Here is a 24,565-nt window from a genome sequence, read left to right as displayed (position 1 = left end):
CTTCTCTGCCCTGCTCAGTGCTGTAAATGCTGGGACGACAGGCCAAGCTCCGGCCGCTGTATGTTAAATATGTAAGGTTTGCAGGGATAGGCTGACTCGATTCCAATGGGCCCTAGGCCTCCTTACTTAGCTTCTCAATCGCTGCCACCTGAGCTGCCGCCTCTGAAGGGACACTGAGCGCCGCATTTTCCCCCCGCACTGCCGCAATGTCAGGTCTCTCAGTCCTGCCGATGGCTGTCTCCCGCCGGCACCGCCTCTGCAGGGGAATCGGGGGCACTGCCGTCAGCTCCCGGGTCTCTGCCTTGACACTCAGCCTGCCTGGACTCTGCCCTGGATGCCGGATCAATCCCCTCCCCCCCCCATTTTTCAGGAGAGACGGGATGATGTCAGGCATCTCTCCCTGTCCCGGCTTGCTCGGGATCCCACACTGCCCTGCGCCCCACCCAGCACTGCAAGGAGCTGCTAGCTTTGAAAGGAGGAGGACACTTGGGAAGGCTGCACAGTTTTCCATCCCCTTTGACTTTGTGTGTTAGCAGCACTGCAGTGCCACATATGTATATAGACATTTTATTTTTCACCCCTTCTCAGCCCCCATGCTGATGGGGCTGAACTTGGGCTGAAACCGCATTGGGAGTGTCACTATGCATCTCAGCGTCCCCGAAAACTATGGATTTTTACATGTCAGCCACTTCCCATCCCCACCACTAGGGATGCTAGGGGTGTCTTACCCTCACAGTATTTTTAGTCCAGATTGTAAGTCATATGTATACCAAGTTTGGTGTAAATTGTTCCGGGCATTCCAGAGTTATGCTGGAACATACACACATACATCCATACATCCCAAAATTCTTCACTTAAAACAAAAGTAAAAATTACAAATGTCTGCTGAGTTTTTTTTTGCATAAATGTCAGACTATAACAATATACAGGAAAAAGAGTGAGTATGGTGATAAGGAGAAAGGGCAAGGGTAAATGGGAGCCAGATGGACCTATCAAGACTATTTCCAGATGATGAAAAAGGTCTGATTCAGATGTGGTTAGAGTAGCTATATTATGGTAATATGGTATACAGTAGGAGGCAGCATGCCTCCTGCATGAATTACTGATTCAAACTGCATTCTAGGATGCAGCATCTGATCATCTGCAACACCACTGGCTGGCTGCGTGACTTATGTGGTCGAGCAAGCTGAAAGTCACAGTAACAACTTGGAGGAAGATCCTGGGTGTTTTTTTAAAGGGGCAATAACTTACAAGGCAAAACCATGCCCCTTTAAAAAAAACAACATCCCGCATGGCCGCCGAACTATGGCGGCATTACATCCCGCCCCCTGGCTTCGTCCCTCCCCCGTAACAGCGGCGACATGCCTCCGTTTTAAGAAATGAAGGCCGTCGCTGCACCCTCAATCACAGAGAGTGTGATGCCGATATGCATGCCACGTAGCAGACCCGTACAGTGTGAGCATGCACAAAGTACCAAACATCGGTAGTATGCGGCAAGCACCGCTACAGCTGGACCTGAATCAGACCCCTTATCTTACTGAGAGAGATGAGTGATATCAAATGGTCCTGTTAGAGTTTTCAAGAAATTTGGAGCTTGTGTAGATGCTTTGAAATGTTCTAGCCATGATAGTGAATAACATCTCTGATCTTGCAATATGCTTGTACTATATTGTATATCAGTAGTTCCCAAAGTTTTTTGAATCACGGTTCCCTAGGGTGTCAGAATTTTTTTTCACGGCTCCCCTAGGCCAAAAGTTTCTTATTGAGAAATTTAGAAAGAACTTAATTAAGTAAATTGTGTTTGTATGTCATCCTTGGGTTTATCTGGTGGTGAGGGACAAGATTTGCTTCTGTTTGTTCACATTTTTTATGATTAGCAGCCACCAACACTGGTTTTGCCTATTACATTGACCGTAAATAATTTGAATTGGTTCTGGACCACCAATACAAGGCACCTCTGCAAGTGTCCTGAGGCACCACAGGGTGCCTAGGCACCCAGTTTGAGAACCACTGTTCTGAGAACCATCTGTAGCAAACCATGTTGCAATGGAAGAGGTACAAATACTTTTATATTTTTCACATGCAAGTTAAATACTGGCTAATTTTACATGCAATACATTTTAGATTAGTTAGGACACACATTTAGGGGTGAATCCAGAAGAAACTGACAGTGGGTACCATGACAGTATAACAGTAGAAGTTATTATTATTATTATTACTACCAGTTATTTATATACAGCACACATATTCCGCAGTGCTTTACTTGGCCATTCACATCAGTTCCAGCCCCAGTAAAGCTTACAATCTACTGTATATTCCCTACCACATGTACACACACACACACACACATTCATGCCAGGGTTAATTTTGTTGGGATCCAATTAACCTACCAGTATATATTTTTGGATTGTGGGAGGAAACCGGTGTACCCGGAGGAAACCCACGCAAGTACTGGGAGAATATACAAACTCCACAAAGTTAGAGCCATGGTGGGAATCGAACCCATGTCCTCAGTGCTGTGAGGTAGTAATGCTAACCATTACACCATCTGTACTACCAGGTTAGTGGCACTAGGTATATTTGCACATGCCCCGATGCATGCGCTCTCATAAGAGGGCGTTACCTCACTACAGAGGACATGGCCTCACAGGATATGCCATGCCTGCAGGCCACACCTATCATTGTCACTCTAGGGGCATGGGGTACATAGAATAAACAAGGCCATGCCCCTTACCTACTTGCCATGCCATGGTCCTGCCATGTCCTGGTTGTTGACGGCATCCTCTAGGTGGCTGTTCCAAGTAACAGTGGCAGGCTGGTTTCTCTCCATAGTCTGTGCGCAATGGCTGAAGCACATGAGTTATATAGTAAGTCGTTAAAATAAAGCAGAGACAGCACAGTTACAAAGTGATAGAGATACATTGGTACAATAGCGGCTTATGCTAGTGTAACTGATGACTGGGACACCTACAGTACACTGAAAGATTGGAACAGAGTGGCCCACCAGAACTGTTGAAATATTTGGAGCCTTTTGGGGTGGTGATCACTAAAGATGCACAACGGATGTGAACGTTACTGTCATGCCACATTGAATGTCCTTAACCATGGTACTGGATTTTATGGTAACAGCAGCTACGGGGTCAATGCAGGCAATGCACACAATGGATTGCAGTGGATATACAGTGTGGCAGCTTGGAACATACAGGGGTAGTACACCTGGTGCAGAATGCACCATCAGGCTGCACACTTACTGTAAGGGCAGCATGCACTTAAGCAGAGGTGATATCGAGAAGATTGGCCACCCTTCAATAACCACCTCACAGCACCTCTACCCCTGCCCCTCCAATATCCACCCCACAGCATCTCCCCACCTGTCCCTTCAATGTCTAAAGCACAGCACTCCCAGACATCCCCCTGTGGCCCCTTCAATGTCCACACCACAGCACTCCCTGCCCCGACCCCTTCAATGTACATAGCATTCCCTCCAGCTCCTTCACTGTTCATATCACCGCACTCTTCTGCCCCACAACCCGGCAACCTTCCATATCTATCCAACGTACAGCACCCCCCCCCCTGCCCCTTCAATGTCCACAACACAGCACTCCCCCACCTGACTTTTCTATGTCCACAACACAGCACTCCCCCTCCCCCCCATCCCCTCCCCTCCCCTCAACCCCGTCAATGTCCACAGCACTGTTCCCGTCCCACCTCCACAAAAAAATTTCCACATCACAACACTTCCCCAGGACCCTTCAATATCCACAGCACTCCCCCAGTCCCTTCAATGTCCACACTCCAGCACTCCCCCTCCCCCCATCCCCGGGCCGTTCAATGTCCACAGTACAACCCTGCCCCTCAACCCCTTCAATGTGCACAGCACAGCACTGTTCCTGTCCCACCTCCCCATAAAATGTCCACCCTCTCCTTCAATGTCCACACTCCAGCACTCTCCCCCGCCCCATTGAATGCAATGTCCACAACATAACACTGTTTCCCCGCCATTGGCCCCTTCAAAGTTGACCACACAGCACAACACTCACCCCCTTTCTGGCCCCTCTAATAATCATCTCTCATCCTCTCACAGCATTCCCACCAGCAGCATCTTCAAAATGACTGGCTTTACATGTTGTTGCCAGACTGACCTGCTGTTAGAGCTGTGGCGGATCCTAGTGCTCTATCAAACCTGATGGTTCCGCTAATGCCCTCCTATGAAATAAAAAGAAATTTCTAGAAATGACAGTGCCCCCCCCCCCCCATCCACCAGTGCATGCCTCTATCACATCTAAAGCTCTCTGCACATTTTAAATATGCCCTCCATGCAGTGTTTTTGCCAAGGTACACAGTTGCTTGTTCTTTTCTGCTATGGTCCCAACTCACAATATGCATCTTTGTTGACATTTTCAGGAATGCAGTGATTTTACTGTAGTTGATGATTTAACTAGGCCGCTTCCAATCTTGACCTGGTTTTCAGTTACTCACAGCCCACATTTTGGGGGAGATGTATTAAACCTTTGAGAGAGAGCGATAGATACAGTGTAAAAGTTGCCCATAAAAGAGCCCCCCTAACACAGTTCTCCCCAGAGGTGTAGCCAGAACTTTGTGGGCCTCATAGCAACATTTTTGAAGGGGTCCTGGCCCAATGCTTCTAGAGACACTTCTCCACAGCAGTTGTTAATGTTATGACCCATAGCAGTACCCTAGTTCACATTATGTCACACTGTAGGGCTGCCAGTACACATTGTGAAACACAGTACCCCCAATTCACATTATGACATACAGGGGGATAGTCAATTATCCCCACGACAGTTTCACGTAGAAAAAAATGGGTATTATTGTGCTTTTTGCATGATGTTTCGCATTGGGCTATTCGATTTACCCTATTTTTTTTCTCAGGAAAATTTTACAGTTCTCTCACGAAAACACACAGGATCCGGGATAAGTCCCAGAACCAATATGTTTTTGTAAAAAAAATGGAGTAGGGTTGGTCATCATGGATGCTGAAATAAAACCTCCAATGATGGCCGCCTTTGGAGACAATTGAATATCCAGGGGAGGAGTCAATTAGCCATGATAACTCAATATCCCTGACAGTGTCCCCAGTCCATATTATGCTACATCACAGTGCTGCTCCCGCTTCATATTATACCACACTATAGCACCTCAACTTCATATTTTGTCACATTACAGTGCCCCAGTTCATGTTATATAACATATAATGCCCTCATGTTCATTTTATTCCACATTACAATGAGCAGGTCCAGGGATGTAACTAAATATATTGTAGGCCCCAAAGCAAAAGATTGTGTACCACCCAATGGTGAAAAATGTGTATAACACATGTAACTTTGACAGGGAAGGTGGGTCCCTCTCAGCTCTGGGCCCCATAGCAGCTGCACTCCCTACACCTATGGCAGCTATGCCCTTGGTTCTCCCCCTTGCAGAGAAGATCCCCCTCACCCACATACACACAGATCTCCCAGCACAGACCCACCCACCATGTTGCACAGATCTCCTCCTTCACACTGCTAACCCTTATCAAAAAAATCTCTTTGCAACCTTTCTACTGTATCATGCACTCCTCAGTCCTTGTATCATGTTACTGGTGCTGCACTCCACCTCTTATTGGCAGAGTCTTGCAAGGGTGTCTCTGGCTCCCAGTAGCAAGACTACTGGAAGTTGCCAGTTTTTTTCTAAGATCAGGCATTAGGAAAAAAAATGCTTGCAAATGGTAGATGATGGGGTATCTCTGAAGCATGGATCTGCTGTGTGCCTGTAGCATTCAGTGCAGTTGTCCTTAAAAAACCCAGTCCTGCCAGTTTCTGTGACATAGGGATCATGAAATTATATTTTCTTATTTATAACCTGCCAATTGCTGTTCTGTTTGAAACACTGTATCTTTAAATTGTATAACTCTATTGTTGATATTAAATGACCAGTTGTGTAAGAACACGCTGTTTGCATAAGCAGCATGACACTTGAAAGGTCTGAGATGTGTGTGCACTATACACCGCATGGCGCCATGTGTGAGCTAGGGAAATGTCATCTATACCTGTAGCTTTGTGTACAGACTGTGAGACTACACAGGTGACAAAAATGTCTTAAGAAGAATAGATCTGAGGGTCCTTCTGTCCGGTAAATCTCCTTCCTGACAAAGCCATAAAACTGCCTATAGGATTGATAAGAGACCCTGCCATCTTGAAAAGTAGACTCTGCATTGTAAGAACAAAGGGGTTATGCAGACATCTAAGCAAGACTGCATCAATCAATTAACTGTGGTATTGAGAGAGTTTATCCCAAAGGTGGGGACCAAGGAGCAGCCTCCTTCAAATATAAAATGTCTCTTGAAACTAGGAGAGTTGTCTATTACCTCAAGAGAAGTCTTTGTGACTGAGGGGTGCACCAATCTAATCTGTGATCTCTTTCACGGAAGAAAATAAAGTCTTGTATGTATGCAACTTTGATTTCTGATTTTTCTCTTTTATTTCTGAAACAAATTGCAATTATATCTGTATGTCAATGTTTATAATATCTTTTTTTAACTAAACATTGGAAATATATATATTTCAGATTAAATACATTAAATCTACCATATTCTCTGTTTCTTGTTAAACTTGTGAGCCTGTGAGGTCAATGCTACATACCTAGGTGTAATTAAGGGGAAGATGTACTAAGCCATGAAAAGTGATACATTTCATGGTGATAAAGGACCTCATTCAGTAAAGATTGCAATTTCTGCTAAAAAGCAGCTGCAACGATCAAATAGTTGCCACCCCGAAATACAAAAAAAATGGCCATTGCAGAAATTGCGAATGCATCGCAATATGCGGGCTGATCGCAAAACCATATGCAATTACTGGAATATCAAAGATTTTTCCTATCTGCACCAGGCAAGGTTGTCCACAATTCTTGCAACACAAGAGGCTGGAAGTGGTCATCACTGACGTCAGAGACCCTGGGCACGCCTGCGTTTTTTCAGATGCACCTAGAAAATGGCAGGTTTCTGCCCAGAAACGCCGGCTTCCTGACAGTCAAACAGCAGCTGTGTTGCGATCACGATCTGTATGCAATTTCTGTCGCTATTTTTGCTCACGTGTGCGCAATGCAAATGTTTCGCATGCTCATTCGTTCGATAATTGTCAGGATTGCGAATTGCTAATTTTATAATCCTTACTGAATAAGGTCCAAAGTACCAACCAATCAGCTCCTAACTGCCATGTGACCGGCTGTGTTTGAAAAATGACAGTTAGGAGCTGGTTGGTTGGCACTTTATCATCGTGCAATTTATCACTTTTCAAGGCTTAGTACATGTGGCCGTAAGTTTAAAATATTAATATTTGTGAGGAGAATGTAAAGACTCCCTTAAATTCCTTCATAGTGGCAGTAGAAATTGTGTATTTATCCTAAGAGTACACTGTCACGACCCAGGTGTCCTAGGTTGCAGTATTTGAGGACAGGCTGGTATGCCAGTATTTTCCAAACACAGTCCTCAAGGCACCCCAACAGTTATAAGATATCAATGCTTAGGCACAAGTGACTTAATTAGAACCTCAGTCAGTTTCATTATATTATCTATTAACAAGCAGGGATATCCCTAAAACCTTGACGGTTGAGGTGCCTTGAGGACTGTGTTTGGGAACCACTAGCTTATGCTGCAAACACAGCCACCTTGTCTCCCAACTCCAATTGTCAGGAACACAAATAGGTAAAATGAAAGAAGACCTGTTTTTTAAACATAGCGGCAGCTGGCAGTAGGTGGGCCCCTTGCATCACCGGGCCCTATGCGTCATCTTGTACTGCCTGGGCAGTAATTTTGCTCTATCTTAGCTGAAATTGTGTTAAAGGTAACATTGATTTACATAAAATCTCTGTATCCACTAAATATACTGTCCTTGTCTAATTTACCTTTAAACAAATTCTTACTTTTTCAAAAATTAATCAATAGACTTTACTAATCCAGCATCTACCAGGAATTCTTATCGTTGAACCTTTTTTTCTTTTGGTCTAAGAAGGTTAAGTGTTGTTGGTATAGATAAGTTTAATTTAAATAATAAATAAAACTCTACAATTCTGATTGTGTTTATGCCTGCAAAAGACAGCTAGTAAAGTCATTGCCCTTTTAAATTTCGGTCATAAACAGGATCAGAAAATCTGGGTTTTAGATCCTAACGCTTAGTAAGTAAACCCCATAGAGGTGTTTCAATACCATGTTAACTCCATGCTTCTTAAATACTGATGTTTCATGCTTGGATTTATATGAACTCATATTATTCTAACTGAAGTAACTGTAGACTGCATACAGTATGTTCTCTCATTTACCCAAAGAAAACAAGAAAAAAGATTCAGGTACATGATCTAATGCATCTATTGTACATGGTATTGTCTAACATCTGGCATGTTCTATTGCTTCCTTAAGGCACATCTATAGCAGTGGGCTTCCAGAAGAATATTCCTTTATGTTCACCTTCCGGATGAAAGACAACACAAAGAACAAACACTGGAGTATCTGGCAAATTGTAGACTCAGAAGGAAAGCAACAAGCTGCCATTAACTTTAATGGCCCTAAAAAAGCTCTTGAGTTCTCTTACAAAGGAGCAGACGGGAAATTGAACACCCTAAGCTTCACCCACCTCCCCTTTCTGTTTGATACCAAGTTCCACAAAGTTCTCTTCAGTGTGCAAAAGTCCAGACTCACTCTTTACATTGACTGCATCAAAGTGGACTCATTCCAGCTGGTTCCAAGAGGGAAAATTAGCGTGGATGGCTACACCATTTTGGGCAAGTTGAAGAATAACCATGAAGTATCTGTACCGGTAAGTATTCAAATGTTATACTTAACTGCTTTTAGAATGTACAGTATTTGTATGGTAAAAGGGACACTATCATCTACTAAAGTATATTTTACATCTATGAATAGTTTTATTAAGAATAATGGGGCAGATGTATTAAGCCTGGAGAAGGGATGAAAAAGTGATAAAGCAGTGATAAGCGCAAGGTGATAATGCACCAGCCAGTCAGCTCCTAACTGTTATTTTTCAAATCCTTAATAATTGGCTGGTGCATTGTCACCTTGCTCTTATCACTGCTTGATCACTTCTTTATCCCTTCTGCAGGTTAATAAATCTGCCACATTGTTATCTAGTTGGGGTAGCTTACATTTGCACAAAGGATCACAAGGAAATCCCATACCCTACACACTGGCAGTGCTCCGGTCAGAATGAATAAACGTGCCACTACTGCATACAGTATCATCCACTACTTTTCTCTCTTTTATTTGCCACACACATTCTAATTTGATTGTTTGCTTACAAGTCTGTTGATGGTCTGAGTTGGTCAACCTGTTCAGCTTAGTTGGTCATGCAAGTATTGTTCTAGTTGACATCAAAGCAATGGAAAGCTGACCACACATGGACTTGCCATTTCCTGGTTGACTGATGACTCACACACAATAGTGGAGGCCATAAACTGACCTGCTTTTTACTTAGGTAGAACAAGTCTAATCTAATTCCGTTTTTACCAGCTTGTTTGTGATGCCCTGCATGCTGGACTGGTGCTATCATCTGGCAAATGAGATGCCAATGGTTTGGGGTTGCTTAAAACATTGACTGAGTGAAATAAGGTCATGCCATGGAGCTCCAATCTTCGAAATAAAGGAGAGGCAGCCAGCAGTTTCTTACATCTGAATGAAAGTGCAGATCCACATTTATTTCCGAGAACGCAATGCGGAGACACCTGTAGCCGACTTGCATGTACAATTTGTATAATGACGCAGTATTATCGAACCATATATAACAGATTTAATCATTTTATAGTATTTGGCATTTTATGAAGACGTTAAACTAAAAATTATATATTTTTTAATTGCGTCTTGTTTTATTTTTTTATAAGATATTCCAACTACAACTGACCAATCCTGCTTCTTTGTTCCTTCAGTAAGCACAGGCAGAACACTATCTCCAGTGATAGAGCAGACAGACCAAAATACAAAGATTTGGCTCATATATTGCTAATAACAATAATAATAATAATAATAATAATAATAATAATAATAATAATAAAAAATGGTATTCATACACATGTTACTTTCTTCAGCGTGAAAGGATTTGGATAAAATTAAGGCCAATAAATGAATTAGACTCATTAGATAATGTAATTTAAAACCTTTATCATTCTTTTACAAAGGCACAATTTCAGGCTGATATTATGATAGTCCTTTAGGGCAAGATCCGAGTAATCAGAAAAAAACTGCACATGACTATTAACTCAAGGCAAATGAAAACTGCTAGATTATGGCCTCACTGAGGGCATATTTTATGGTTTTAGGATAGATCAGTAACTGGCAATATAATAGAACTGGGAATATGTTTAACTGTTTAGCTATAAAGAAGATAGCCTAGCAATGTAATAACCACATTACCAAAAATGTCAAACTTTAACAGTTTGTTAGCCTGAGGCCATCAGTAGAATGACACCAGGCACAAATAAAGGAAATGTTTCTTTAAAACCACGTTATTCTGCAACCCACTGTAACATATTATTTACATTACTGGTTCCATTTAAGGGTCATCACTGCTTGTATTTTATGGGTTTATTTATAGTATATGCTACTACTACAGCAGGCAAATAGGTCCCTACCTAACATTGATTACAGGCAATTTATTCCATTGGTCCTAAGTGATCCCATTTGTGTTGTGTAATGTTCAGTAGCACTTTCAAACGAATTAGTACTGTAATGGCTGTTAATTGGGGTAGACAGTAAGCAGTACAAAGATGTACAAATCACAGTTGTCAGTGCACAGACCCATATATGAATGTTAACACCAAATGCTAATGTACAAAGGGGCAGATTTATTATAAAACAATGTGAAAAAGGGTGTTTTCACAACCTTTTCACATTAATAAATTCAGATGATACTAAAATAAAGAGCTTTTGGAGCAGTTTTCATGAAAAATTGCTCCAAACGCTTTCATTCTCATTTTTTTTGTAACCAGATCGCATTTCCTATTAATAAGTATGGGAAATGCTATCTGGTCAAATTTACTTAAAAAAAAAAAAAAAAAAAAAAAAAAGGGTAAAAAAACACTGCAGTGAGCCCTGTGATAATAATAGCTAGTGTAATGACAGGGCTCACTGCGATATGCTGCTTCCTGCACAGTTTTCTCTACCCGCTGACAAAGAAAGCTGTGCAGGGACCCGGCCAGTGTTTATCAGCTATGGTTGTCTGATGGACACACAAGCTGATCACTGTGAAAACAAAAAGTAAAAAAAAATATATCATACCTGCATGCCAGGACCAGTGATCGGTGCTCCAGTGAGGGCTGCCGGTCATGAGGTCCTCCTACACTTCTGCATGAACCATGGTGCCAGCAAGTGATCTTGCAAAGTGGTAGCTCACTTTACAGCACCAGAGAAGTCACAGCAGGAAGAGGATACAAAGGACAAAGACCAAGTTAAACTTCAGCAGTTCAGTTTCTCTACTATCCCTGTAGCTGCCCTTCCAACCTACACAGGTAGTACTTCTCTTCACAGGGGTTCTTTCACACTCAGGGACTGATTCAGACTTGGATGCTATTTGCATCGCTGCTGCATCTTTGGACGCAGCAAATGCACACAACACCAGCCATGTGAGTGAGCCTAAGGCTACTCAGAATGGCAGTCCCAGCCCATAAACGAGGCCAGTAAATCTGGTCAGAAGACACAGACATTGGCCTTGCCCCACAAAACCGGGGCCAATACACTCACAATTTTGGGAATTCTATAAGTCAATTATGCTACGGCTTAGGGACACAGAAAGAAACCCAGGGCCATCTTAACAGCAGTGTAGGCAAAGCAATGCACTGGGGCCCCTACCCATCCATTCACGATGGGAATACATTATAAAAATCATAACTTACCACTCCTGTGGTCTCACGCTGTCTCTCCACATGCTTCCATACAGTGAATGGTTGTCAGCACTATGATAGCTCCTGCCATCCACCAATCAACATGCTGACAGCCGTTGCCTGGACACTCTGATTGTGTGTAATTCACAATCATAGTAGCTAGATAACATTCCCTACCTGCCTCCAAAGAAGCTCCGGAGACACCAACCCGTCCCTACTCAAGGGCGTTTCTTAAATCGTGGGGCCCCGGGCAGGTGCCCAGTGTGCCTATACATTAAAATGGCCCATGCCCAGTGCATGTTCTGTGCATTTCTCCAACCATAGAGATGTTATGTAAACCATTGAGCTTGCGCACATCTCAGAATCAGGCCCTCTGCCTCTCTTTGCTCCTCAGCAGACAATATATAGGTGCCTCATCACCCCAGGTCTGTCTCTCTGTACATCCCATCTTCTTTACATGAAATTGTATGATTCAGACACTTCATATTGTAACACATAGACTTACACTCACACACAGGCCCGGCCCGCGCATTACACAGGGTACGCGTACGGGTAAGGCGCCACAGTGAAGAAGGCGCCGGCAGCCTGGATCACAGCGCGCCTCTCCTGACTGCCGCCCTGCGGCTGTGCTGCCCCTCAGTCTGGTCTCCGGCAGTGACGGCGGAGTGAATAACTCAAATCAGGTGCCGGTTCGTTAGCCAATCAGAGCCACCGGACTGGCGCCTGATTTAAGATATACACGCTGCCGTCACCGCCAGAGACCAGACTGAGAGGCAGGGCGGTAGGCAGGAGAAGCGCGCGCTGCGCTCTCTACACAGCGGTGAGCAGCACTGTGGGGGCATATGTGGCACTGTGGGGTCATATCTGTATCTGGCACTGTGGGGGCATATCTGGCACTGTGGACACATGGCACTGTGGGGGCATATCTGTATCTGGCACTGTAGGGGCATATCTGGCACTGTGGGCACATGGCACTGTGGGGGCATATCTATATCTGGGACTGTGGGGTCATATCTGGCACTGTGGGGGCATATCTAGCTTTATGGGCACATGGCAATGTGGGGGCATATCTGTATCTGGCACTGTGGGGTCATGTGTGGCACTGTGCGGGCATATCTGGCACTGTGGGGGCATATCTGTATCTGGCACTGTGGGGTCATATCTGGCACTGTGGGGGTATATCTGACACTGTGGGCACATGGCACTGTGGGGGTATATCTGTATCTGGCCCTGTGGGGTCATGTGTGGCACTGTGGGGGCATATCTGGCACTGTGGGCACATGGCACTGTGGGGGCATATCTGTATCTGGCACTGTGGGGTCATATGTAGCACTGTGGGGGCATATCTAGCACTGTGGGCACATGGAAATGTGGGGGCATATCTGTATCTGGCACTGTGGGGTCATATGTGGTACTGTGGGGGAATATCTGGCACTGTGGGCACATGGCACCATGGGGGCATATCTGTATCTGGGATTGTGGGGTCATATCTGGCACTGTGGGAGCATATGTGGCACTGTGGGCACATGGCACTGTGGGGGCATATCTGTATCTGGCACTGTGGGGTCATATGTGGCACTGTGGGGTCATATGTGGCACTGTGTGGGCATATCTGTATCTGGCACTGTGGGGGCATATGTGGCACTGTGGGGGCATATGTAGCACTGTGGGCACATGGCACCCACTATCTCCCTGTGACCCCAGCCTCCTCAGTCATCCACTATCTCCATCACCTCTGCCACCCAGTCACGCACTTTCTCCCTGTCACTGACAATCTCCCTGGACCCCTGGGGGTACTATTGTGTGGCCACGCCCCTTCCTTGTGAGACCACACCTCTTTTAAAATTTGATCACATCAAGGGGCGCTAAATTCTAAATTCGCTTACCAAAAAAATTAAGCTCGGGCCGGCCCTGCTCACACACCATCTTGCAGCTTTCCTTGGAATGGCTGTTAAACCTTACTTCTGAACCAAAGTTCCTTTTACAATCTTCTGTAGCCATAATGTGCTTTACAGAGACCCCTCCTCTCTTAATGGCTGCTGTTGTTGTTTTTTTTTAGATAAGGGCATTCTTACCCTCAATCTTCCTCATGGCTCTTAACATATCCCTGTGAGTGCTTCTCTCTCTCTCCCTATAGGGTCAGTTATTGCTCTATTTCTCTCTCTCTCCTGGGTTTCGGTTGTTCACAGTGGGGAAGCAATTGGCTTCCAGATGGATGGGATCCTGACGGTTGATAAACCGACGCCGGGATCCTGAAGGAGGATGCAATCCTGGCGTCTAGATACCAATGCCACACGGGATACCGGCATCACAATACCTACATCCAGGATCCCGATAGTCCTGACAGCGGGAGGGGGGGTTAGGTTTAGGTAGGAGAAGGGGGTTTAGGGTTAGGGGGCAGAGCCGAGAAGGTTAGGGACACGGGGAGGAAAGGATTAGGTTTAGGCACATAGAAGGGGAGGTTAGGGTTAGGCATCAAGTGGGGAGAGTTTGGATTAGGCAGCGGGGAAGGGAGGGTTAGGGTTAGGAACCTCCCAGGAGGGTTAGGGTTAGGCACCACTGGAGAGGCATAGGTTTAGGCACCCACAGGGGAGGGTTAGGGTTATGGTCAGGGTCGGACTGGCCCACAGGGGTACCAGGGAAACCACCGGTAGGCCCCACTGCCTGAGGGCCCACTCCATCCTCTAGGGATCAGGTTCCAGACTGTGCACTTGTATTATACATGGTAGATATGTTGCATTACACTGCAATAAACTTTTGTGTATTTCAAGCCTCTGTGGAGGCTGGCCACACCCCCTTTGTAAGCTGATCACACCCCTAAGTATGGGCCCATATAACTGCATTCCCCCGGTGGGCCCTTCGTGTCCCAGTCCGACACTGGTTATAGTAGGGGGCAGAGGAAGGTTAGGGTACTTTAGAGGGAACAGTTGGGATTCTAATGGATGGGATGCCGGCATTCCGTCCATTGGGAAATCATACTGAACTCTCGCAGTGGCCCTGACAGGGGTGTGCAACAGCTCCATCCCGGCTCCCCAGCTCATAGATGACTACTACTCCCAACTGTCACTTTTTGGTCACAGTGGCTCTGTTTTCAACTGTTAGTTAGACCACGTCCCACTTCATGTGACTAATGGGCGTGAATAAACACTCACATCACAAGGGCACGTTACACATAAAAGACCTTCGGTGTGTGTCCAAACCACAGTACCTTGTGAATGTGGGAGGCGTTTCCACCACTCAGGAGACAGCAGCTGAACCTCAGAGCGTAGCTGCATGTCAGGGACGTGCGGTGAGGTAAATGGCTCCGGAGGCACTGGCAAGTACAAGAGCCAGATTTACACTTACAATATTTACAATACATGAGCCCAAGGGTACATGTGGGCATTATACACAGATGCAGCAGAATATACTGCTGGAAATGTGGTAAGTATTGATCAGAGATGTGTGATCAGAGGAGGCAGAGGAGGCAGAAGAGGCACTGCCTCACCTGTCATAGACTTTTTACTCCAGAGTTTTGACTATAAAAATTATTAGAATAATACAAAGAAGATGTTACAAACCTGCAGCGGCCGCGGCGGCCGCGCTTGTCCCTACGGGTGGTCTGGTCTGCCCGGCGCCTCGTTCCCCCTGGCGGTCTCCGGATTCAGTGGCGGGTCGGCGCTGCTCCCCGGCGGCTTCCCGGAAGCAGGGACGCCGCCATCGCAAGTGAGGGCAAGCAGGCGGAGCAGGTCTGACGTCACCTGCCTGCTCCGTCAATCAGGCTGGGGCGGGGAGTTTAAAAGCGGATACCAGGCAGAGATCCGGTGCCTGAGTATCTTCGTTTCTCCTTCGGAAGCTGTGATTCCAGAGCTCCCTCGTCCTGTGCCTCCAAGCACCCCGTGCCTCCAAGCACCTCGTGCCTCCAAGCATCCCGTGCCTCCAAGCACCTCCGTGCCTCCAAGCACCTCCGTGCCTCCAAGCACCTCCGTGCCTCCAAGCACCCCGTGCCTCCAAGCACCTCGTGCCTCCAAGCACCTCCGTGCCTCCAAGCACCTCCGTGCCTCCAAGCACCTCCGTGCCTCCAAGTACCTCCGTGCCTCCAAGTACCCTCGTGCCTTCAAGCACCTCCGTGCCTCCAAGCACCTCGTGCCTCCAAGCACCTCCGTGCCTCCAAGCACCTCGTGCCTCCAAGCACCTCCGTGCCTCCAAGCACCTCCGTGCCTCCAAGCACCTCCGTGCCTCCAAGTACCTCCGTGCCTCCAAGTACCCTCGTGCCTTCAAGCACCTCCGTGCCTCCAAGCACCTCGTGCCTCCAAGCACCTCCGTGCCTCCAAGCACCTCCGTGCCTCCAAGCACCTCCGTGCCTCCAAGCACCTCGTGCCTCCAAGCATCTCCGTACCTCCAGGGGCCTCCTAGCACGCCCTGTACTTCCAGCACCTCAGAACCCCAATACCGCGGAGCCTCCGACATCACGGTACCTCTAATATCTCAGTACCCCAGCCTTCAGTATTTCTACGAGTCTTGTCTTACAGGAGACCGTCAAGAACTCCTCTGTGCCTCCCGCCTGCCGACGTAGTCCTGCATGAGGAAGACCTACATCCGGCCATCCCTACTGCGACCCAGTGGCGGTTCCTCTTCCCGGTCATCGGAAGAAGCCCCGAGTCCACAACACTCCCAAACCAGGTCAGTGATAGTAAGTATACTCAGGCCCAATGGACTCGGGGATTCGGAACACGGACTCGAGTGCCATCCAGAACCTGGCTTCCCGAGTACAAAGTCAGGAGGCGGCGCAAGGCCAGGTGATGCAGTACCTCCAGCAGTTGTCCGGACGTCTGGATCAGATCCAGGCGTCTCTGGCCTCAGTAATTCCGGCTCCTGCTCCAGTGGTCGCACCAGTTGTCGTTGCCAGTAATGTTCAACCATCGGCTGGTATCACTCCACGTCTTCAGTTGCCTACTCCGTCCCGCTATAATGGGAATCCCAAAAATTGCCGCGGTTTCTTGAACCAATGCGAGGTACATTTCGAGCTACTTGCACACAACTTTCCTACAGACCGGTCCAAGGTAGCATATATCATTTCTTTATTGGAAGGTTCTGCTCTGGATTGGGTGTCTCCACTATGGGAACGGTCCGATCCCATGGTTTCCAACTATACCAACTTCATCTCGTCCTTTCGAAGGATTTTCGACGAACCCGGCAGAATGACCACGGCTTCTTCCGATTTGCTCCATGTTCGGCAAGGCGCCCGTTCCGTGGGCCAGTATGTGGTTCATTTCCAGACCATTGCTTCCGAACTACGCTGGAATAATGACGCCCTGAGAGCTGCCTTCTGGAACGGTCTTTCCGACCGGCTGAAAGATGAGCTGGTTACTAGAGATCTGCCGGATCCATTAGAAGATTTGATTTCTCTGTGCGTCAAGGTGGATCTTCGGATGCAAGAGCGTGGAAGAGAACGTAGCCATTCAGATCGTCCCAGGCTCCGGAATCCTACTCCTAGGCCGGTGGCCTCACCTAGCTCAGATGAGCCCATGCAAATTAACCGCTCCCGACTGTCTCCAGAAGAACGACAGCGTCGTCGTGAGGGTAAACTCTGCCTTTACTGTGGAGCCGCAGATCATTTTCTTAAATCTTGTAAAGTCCGTCCGGGAAACGGGCAGTCCTAGCTTGTTCCGGAGGAGTCAAGCTGGGAGTTGCGACAAAAGCTTCTCCAACTTCGGACTGTTTGCTTCCAGTAACTCTAGTCTCCAACTCAGTCTCCAAGTCTTGTGAAGCCCTATTGGACTCCGGAGCTGCGGGGAACTTCGTTTCTTCCATCTGTGCCCAAAGTTTGGGTTTGAAGTTACGGCCTATCGAGCGGCCAATCTCACTGACGGCTATCAATGGGACTAGAATTGCCAAAGGTCTTATAAGGTGGCGCACGGGGCCAGTTAAGCTGCAGGTCGGGGCTCTACATCAGGAAGATTTGGAACTCTTGGTAATCCCAGAAATGTCCCATGATCTGGTTCTTGGAATACCTTGGCTAAAAAGTCATAATCCCCACATCGACTGGAAGTCGTCACAAATTCTGTCCTGGAGTTCCTTTTGTCACACTAATTGTCTTACTCCTGTCTGTCCGCTCCGTGTCACTTCCAAGACGGATGAAGAGCACATTCCGGAGGCATATCAAGGGTACAAGGACGTGTTTTCGGAACAAGCTGCGGACCTATTACCACCTCACAGGCCTTGGGACTGCTCTATTGACCTTGTCCCAGGGAAGACGCCACCCCGTGGTCGCACATATCCTCTGTCTCTTCCTGAGACCCAAGCCATGTCGGAGTATATTAAGTCCAATCTGCTCAAAGGATTCATTCGCCCCTCTTCCTCCCCTGCTGGTGCAGGCTTCTTTTTTGTGAAGAAAAAAGACGGAGGGTTGAGACCATGCATCGACTACCGCGGCCTAAATGACATTACTATTAAGAATAAGTACCCTTTGCCACTAATCACAGAGTTATTTGATAGGGTTCGTGGGGCCCGCATTTTTTCCAAACTCGACTTGAGAGGAGCTTATAATCTTATACGCATCCGAGAGGGGGATGAATGGAAGACTGCCTTTAATACCCGAGATGGGCATTACGAATACTTGGTGATGCCATTTGGTCTTAGTAATGCTCCCGCGGTTTTCCAGGGATTCGTCAATGAAATCTTTCGTGATATGCTGTATCAGAGCGTTGTGGTATATTTGGACGACATATTGATTTTTTCCAAGAATCTTGTCGAACACAGGTTACAAGTCAAAGAAGTACTACACCGTTTACGAGAGAATCATCTCTACGCCAAGCTCTCCAAGTGTACATTTGAAGTAACATCTATTCCGTTCCTCGGTTATGTCATCTCGGGGACGGAGCTTCGCATGGATCCGGAAAAGTTATCTGCCATTCGTGACTGGACTCAACCTCTTTCCCTGAAAGCAATACAAAGATTCCTGGGCTTTGCGAACTACTACAGGAAATTCATTAAGGGTTTCTCCACCATTGTTGCGCCCATTACTGCCCTGACGAGGAAGAGTTCCAATCCTAGTCTGTGGTCCCCGGAAGCCATTTTAGCTTTTTCTCGTTTAAAATTAGCCTTCATGACGGCTCCAGTTCTCAAACAACCAGATTTCGATGAACCCTTCTTCTTAGAAGTTGATGCGTCTTCAGTCGGAGTTGGGGCTGTTCTCTCCCAGTATTCCTCTGATAAGAAACTACATCCGTGTGGCTTCCATTCTCGTAAGTTCTCTCCGGCCGAACGGAACTACACTATTGGAGACCAGGAACTCTTGGCAATCAAGTCTGCCTTGGAAGAATGGAGATATCTTCTGGAAGGGGCTAAACACGTGTTTACTATCTACACAGATCACAAGAATTTGCTGTACATCAAATCCGCACAGTGCTTGAATCCTCGCCAGGCAAGATGGGCACTTTTCTTTTCCCGATTCTCGTTCATTATCAAGTACCGGGCCGGGAGTCTCAATATTAAAGCAGATGCACTTTCTCGTTCACAAGTTTCCTCTGACGAGGATGAACCTCCGGAGCGGGGTTTAATTCTGAATCCAGTTTCTGTCTCTGTTGCTTTAACTACTCCAGCTCCTCCTCCTGGAAGAATGTCCGTACCAGCTAGATTCCGCTCAAGGATACTACTGTGGGTCCATAACTCCAAGTTTTCCGGTCATCCCGGCGCTCAGAAGATGTACAAGTTTCTGCAAAGATCTTACTGGTGGAACACCATGAGGAAGGATGTACAAGATTGCGTTAATTCCTGTCCCCAATGTACACAACACAAATCTCCTCGTTTGCCTCCTGCAGGGTTACTTCGTCCTCTGCCTATCCCTGTGAGACCCTGGACTCACATTTCCATGGACTTCGTCACTGACCTGCCCTGTTCCAAAGGTTTCAACACCGTTTGGGTTATCGTTGACCGTTTTTCGAAGATGGCACACTTTGTGCCCTTGACTGGTCTTCCAACAGCACCGAAACTGGCACTACTGTTTATCCGAGAACATTTTCGTTTGCATGGGTTGCCACAAGAGATTGTTTCTGACCGAGGAGTACAGTTCACCGCCAGGTTTTGGAAAGCCCTTTGTTCGACTCTGCAAATCAAACTTAAGTTTTCGTCTGCTTATCATCCCCAAACAAATGGACAAACGGAACGTGTCAATCAGGATCTAGAGACTTTTCTTCGTCTGTACCTCTCTCCTTCACAGGACAATTGGGTGGAGTTGCTGCCTTGGGCGGAGTTTGCCCACAACCATTTGTTTCATTCTTCCACTGGGGAATCACCATTTTTCGTCAATTACGGGTTCCATCCCCGTGTTCCGGAATTTCCAAGCCTTCCGTTAGTAGAGGTTCCTGCTGTAGTATCCACTCTACGACACTTTGGACAAATTTGGAGGAAGGTTCATGCCAATCTTAAGCAGGTTTCGGCTCGGTACAAGTTCTTCGCAGATAAGAAACGGCGAGCTGCACCTCAATATAAAGTTGGGGACAGGGTATGGCTGTCCACACGGAACCTCCGGCTGAAGGTGCCTACCATGAAATTCGCTCCAAGGTTCATCGGGCCCTACCCTGTGCTAAAAGTCTTAAATCCTGTGGTCTGTAAACTGGGTTTGCCTGCCCATCTTCGAGTACCTAACGCCTTTCATGTTTCTCTACTCCGTCCCCTCGTTCTGAATCGGTTCCACTCAGCACTCCCTAGGTCAACGTCAGTAGTGGCAGAAGCCGGAGCAGAGTTTGAAATCAAAGCTATTCTTGACTCCCGTTATCTTCATAAAAAATTACAGTACTTGGTGGACTGGAAGGGTTACGGTCCTGAGGAAAGAAGTTGGATTGGAGCTACTGAAGTAATGGCTCCTCGTCTGATTCGGATCTTCCACTCCAAACATCCGACTAAGCCCGGGAAGTGTCCAGGGGCCACTCCTGGAGGAGGGGGTACTGTTACAAACCTGCAGCGGCCGCGGCGGCCGCGCTTGTCCCTACGGGTGGTCTGGTCTGCCCGGCGCCTCGTTCCCCCTGGCGGTCTCCGGATTCAGTGGCGGGTCGGCGCTGCTCCCCGGCGGCTTCCCGGAAGCAGGGACGCCGCCATCGCAAGTGAGGGCAAGCAGGCGGAGCAGGTCTGACGTCACCTGCCTGCTCCGTCAATCAGGCTGGGGCGGGGAGTTTAAAAGCGGATACCAGGCAGAGATCCGGTGCCTGAGTATCTTCGTTTCTCCTTCGGAAGCTGTGATTCCAGAGCTCCCTCGTCCTGTGCCTCCAAGCACCCCGTGCCTCCAAGCACCTCGTGCCTCCAAGCATCCCGTGCCTCCAAGCACCTCCGTGCCTCCAAGCACCTCCGTGCCTCCAAGCACCTCCGTGCCTCCAAGCACCCCGTGCCTCCAAGCACCTCGTGCCTCCAAGCACCTCCGTGCCTCCAAGCACCTCCGTGCCTCCAAGCACCTCCGTGCCTCCAAGTACCTCCGTGCCTCCAAGTACCCTCGTGCCTTCAAGCACCTCCGTGCCTCCAAGCACCTCGTGCCTCCAAGCACCTCCGTGCCTCCAAGCACCTCGTGCCTCCAAGCACCTCCGTGCCTCCAAGCACCTCCGTGCCTCCAAGTACCTCCGTGCCTCCAAGTACCCTCGTGCCTTCAAGCACCTCCGTGCCTCCAAGCACCTCGTGCCTCCAAGCACCTCCGTGCCTCCAAGCACCTCCGTGCCTCCAAGCACCTCCGTGCCTCCAAGCACCTCGTGCCTCCAAGCATCTCCGTACCTCCAGGGGCCTCCTAGCACGCCCTGTACTTCCAGCACCTCAGAACCCCAATACCGCGGAGCCTCCGACATCACGGTACCTCTAATATCTCAGTACCCCAGCCTTCAGTATTTCTACGAGTCTTGTCTTACAGGAGACCGTCAAGAACTCCTCTGTGCCTCCCGCCTGCCGACGTAGTCCTGCATGAGGAAGACCTACATCCGGCCATCCCTACTGCGACCCAGTGGCGGTTCCTCTTCCCGGTCATCGGAAGAAGCCCCGAGTCCACAACACTCCCAAACCAGGTCAGTGATAGAAGATATTTCTAATATTTTTATTTTTATTTTTCATATACTTTATATAGTCAAAGCTCTGGCGTATACATTACTATGACTAGAAAGGCTCTGCCTCACCTGCCTCACCTCACCGCACATCACTGCTGCATGTAATGTCCTGTGTACAGCACTGCGAAACGTGTGGCGCATTATAAATAAAATGTAATAATAATAATAATAATGTCATTTTCAAATCACATCTCTTTTGTATAAAGTCAGTAGGGATAGGTTTTAGGATTTGGAAATGCTCAGCTAGCCATAACCACAAAAATACAGTAACATAATCTAAGCAATTATTATAAAAACAACCCCCAAATTCTAACCCTAACCATAAAAAAAGCCCATGGCATTCACCTCCTCAATAAATTATGATCATTCTAGAAACAGCAACTGTATGAGGAGGAGTACAATGTTGTTGACCTACACATCCCAGCATGCCTTGCAACAGTTTTTGCATGGCTAAATAGCAAAACTGTAGCAAAGCATGCTGGTATGTGTAGTTCAACAACAGCTGGAGGGCCGAAGGTTCCCCATCCCTGGTTTACAGCATTGAGGGGGAGGGATTTCAGAAAACCTATCCATAACTGAAATTTACTTATTTTGATTAATTCTTTTACCCCAATCATGGATTTAATGAGGATCTTCCCATGGTACTGGCATTATTGCTTTTATGCCATTATTCATGTGTTTTACCAGTTTTTTGTACCTCTAAATGGCCTCTTTGCAAAATTTTAAAAAAGCCAGAAGCTGAAATTAGTAGGGACGATGGGGGTCATTCTGAGTTGATTGTAGCTGTGCAAAATTTTGCACAGCTACGATCAACTTTCCTGACATGCGGGGGGATGCCCAGTACAGGGCTAGTCCGTCCTGCATGTCAGTGCCGGCCTCCCCAGCAGAAGTGCAAAGGCATCGCACAGCGGTGATGCCTTTGCACTTCAGGAGTAACTCCCGGCCAGCGCAGCTTTAGCGTGCTGGCCGGGAGCTTCTCCTCACTCCCTGGCCCGCAACGGCTGCGTATGATGTCACGCAGCCGCTGCGGCCAGCCACCCGTTCGGTCCGGCCACGCCTGCGTTGGCCGGACCGCCCCTACGAAACGGCGACTAATTGCCGCCATTTTGCCCCCTCCCGCCCATCGATCGCCTCTGCCTGTCAATCAGGCAGAGGCGATTGCTCTCCTGCCACGGCCTTCGCCCGTCCCGCAGGCGCACTACAGCGCATGCGCAGCAGGGACCCATTCGCTCTGCTGCATGAAAACGCAGAGAGGGAACGGGTTGGAATGACCCCCATTGTCACAAGCTGGTTTTTGTGAAGAATATTGAATGTCCAACGTGTTCAGATATGTATCTTGGGGACATTTTACAGTATGTAGCAAAGTTGCACAGAAAGGGAGAAAGCATGTGATGGTGAGTATAGGACGCTGTACTGAGATAAATCAGATTTAGGATTAGGAAATATTTTCCATATTTGTATGTTCTTAGTACAGGTTTAGTAGACATATATCAAATCTGTTTACACTACTAGAATAGTAAAGTTCATATACTGTAGCTGAATTTTGTTCAAATATTTGTTTAAATATAGAATATGTGTTATAACTGCACATCAACAGATAAATATGTAGATGAAAAATATTCTGAAATACAGAATTACCTACTGCATTATACAATTACATTTAGCTAAAGCTGTTAAGAATATTTTATATTTTACCATGTTCAGTCATTTAACATTATTCAAAATATCCACAAGATGGCGATATTAAGTAAAGATATCCTTTTTTTTTGTTTTAACAAACTATTACGAATACTGAGCTACTGAGTAGAGGTTTTTGAATTAATTGATGACCACATCTGACCAAGGCTGCCATCAGCAATCTTGGGACATCCAGCTACCTAGAATATTCTCAGCAAGGCCTGTCCCACTACTCATTCTGTTGATTAGTCACCATTAAGCATTTTATCTTAGAGTATTCATGAAGCAGCAGTAGTGCAAGTAGAAAAAATGTCTTATAGGTACTGTGTGAGTGCACCCCTCCCCAAAAATGGGTGTGTCCAATTAAAATGGGGGCGTGATACACATTTGGGGGGGGGGGGGGGGGACACAGATACACATATGACCCCAATAGTGCCAGATACACGTTGCCCCACAGTTCCAGAGGTATACATTGCCCCACAGTGCCAGATATACATTGCCCCACAGTGTAGATATACATTGCCCCACAGTGCCAGATACACATTGCCCCACAGTGCCAGATAAACATTGCTCCACAGTGCCAGATACACAAATGCCCCCAGAGTGCCAGATACACAAATGCCCCCAGAGTGCCAGATACACATTGCCCCCACAGTGCCCGATACACATTGCCCCACAATGCCAGATACACATTGCCTTACAGTGCCAGATACACAAATGCCCTTAGAGTGCCAGATATACATTGCCCCACAGTGCCAGATATACATTGCCCCACAGTGCCAGATATACATTGCCCCACAGTACCAGAAATACATTGCCCCACAGTGCCAGATACACATTGCCTTACAGTGCCAGATACACAAATGCCCTTAGAGTGCCAGATATACATTGCCCCACAGTGCCAGATATGCATTGCCCCACAGTGCCAGATACACATTGCTCCACAG

The 24,565-nt window shown here is 47.1% G+C and overlaps 1 protein-coding gene across 1 annotated transcript in view; it reads left to right on the top strand.

The window, feature by feature from the left end:
- The window catches only part of COL9A1 (collagen type IX alpha 1 chain), a 176,234-nt gene that overhangs the window by 6,358 nt on the left and 145,311 nt on the right, over positions 1-24,565 (top strand). The window contains exon 5 of the mRNA XM_063916767.1: positions 8,414-8,810. Within this exon, the coding sequence (XP_063772837.1) occupies positions 8,414-8,810 (397 nt within the window). The remainder of the gene's footprint in view (positions 1-8,413; positions 8,811-24,565) is intronic.

Source organism: Pseudophryne corroboree, chromosome 4, assembly GCF_028390025.1.
Source record: "Pseudophryne corroboree isolate aPseCor3 chromosome 4, aPseCor3.hap2, whole genome shotgun sequence".
In the NCBI taxonomy this organism is placed as follows: Eukaryota; Metazoa; Chordata; class Amphibia; order Anura; family Myobatrachidae; genus Pseudophryne; species Pseudophryne corroboree.
This window is presented reverse-complemented; position numbering and strand designations above follow the sequence as displayed.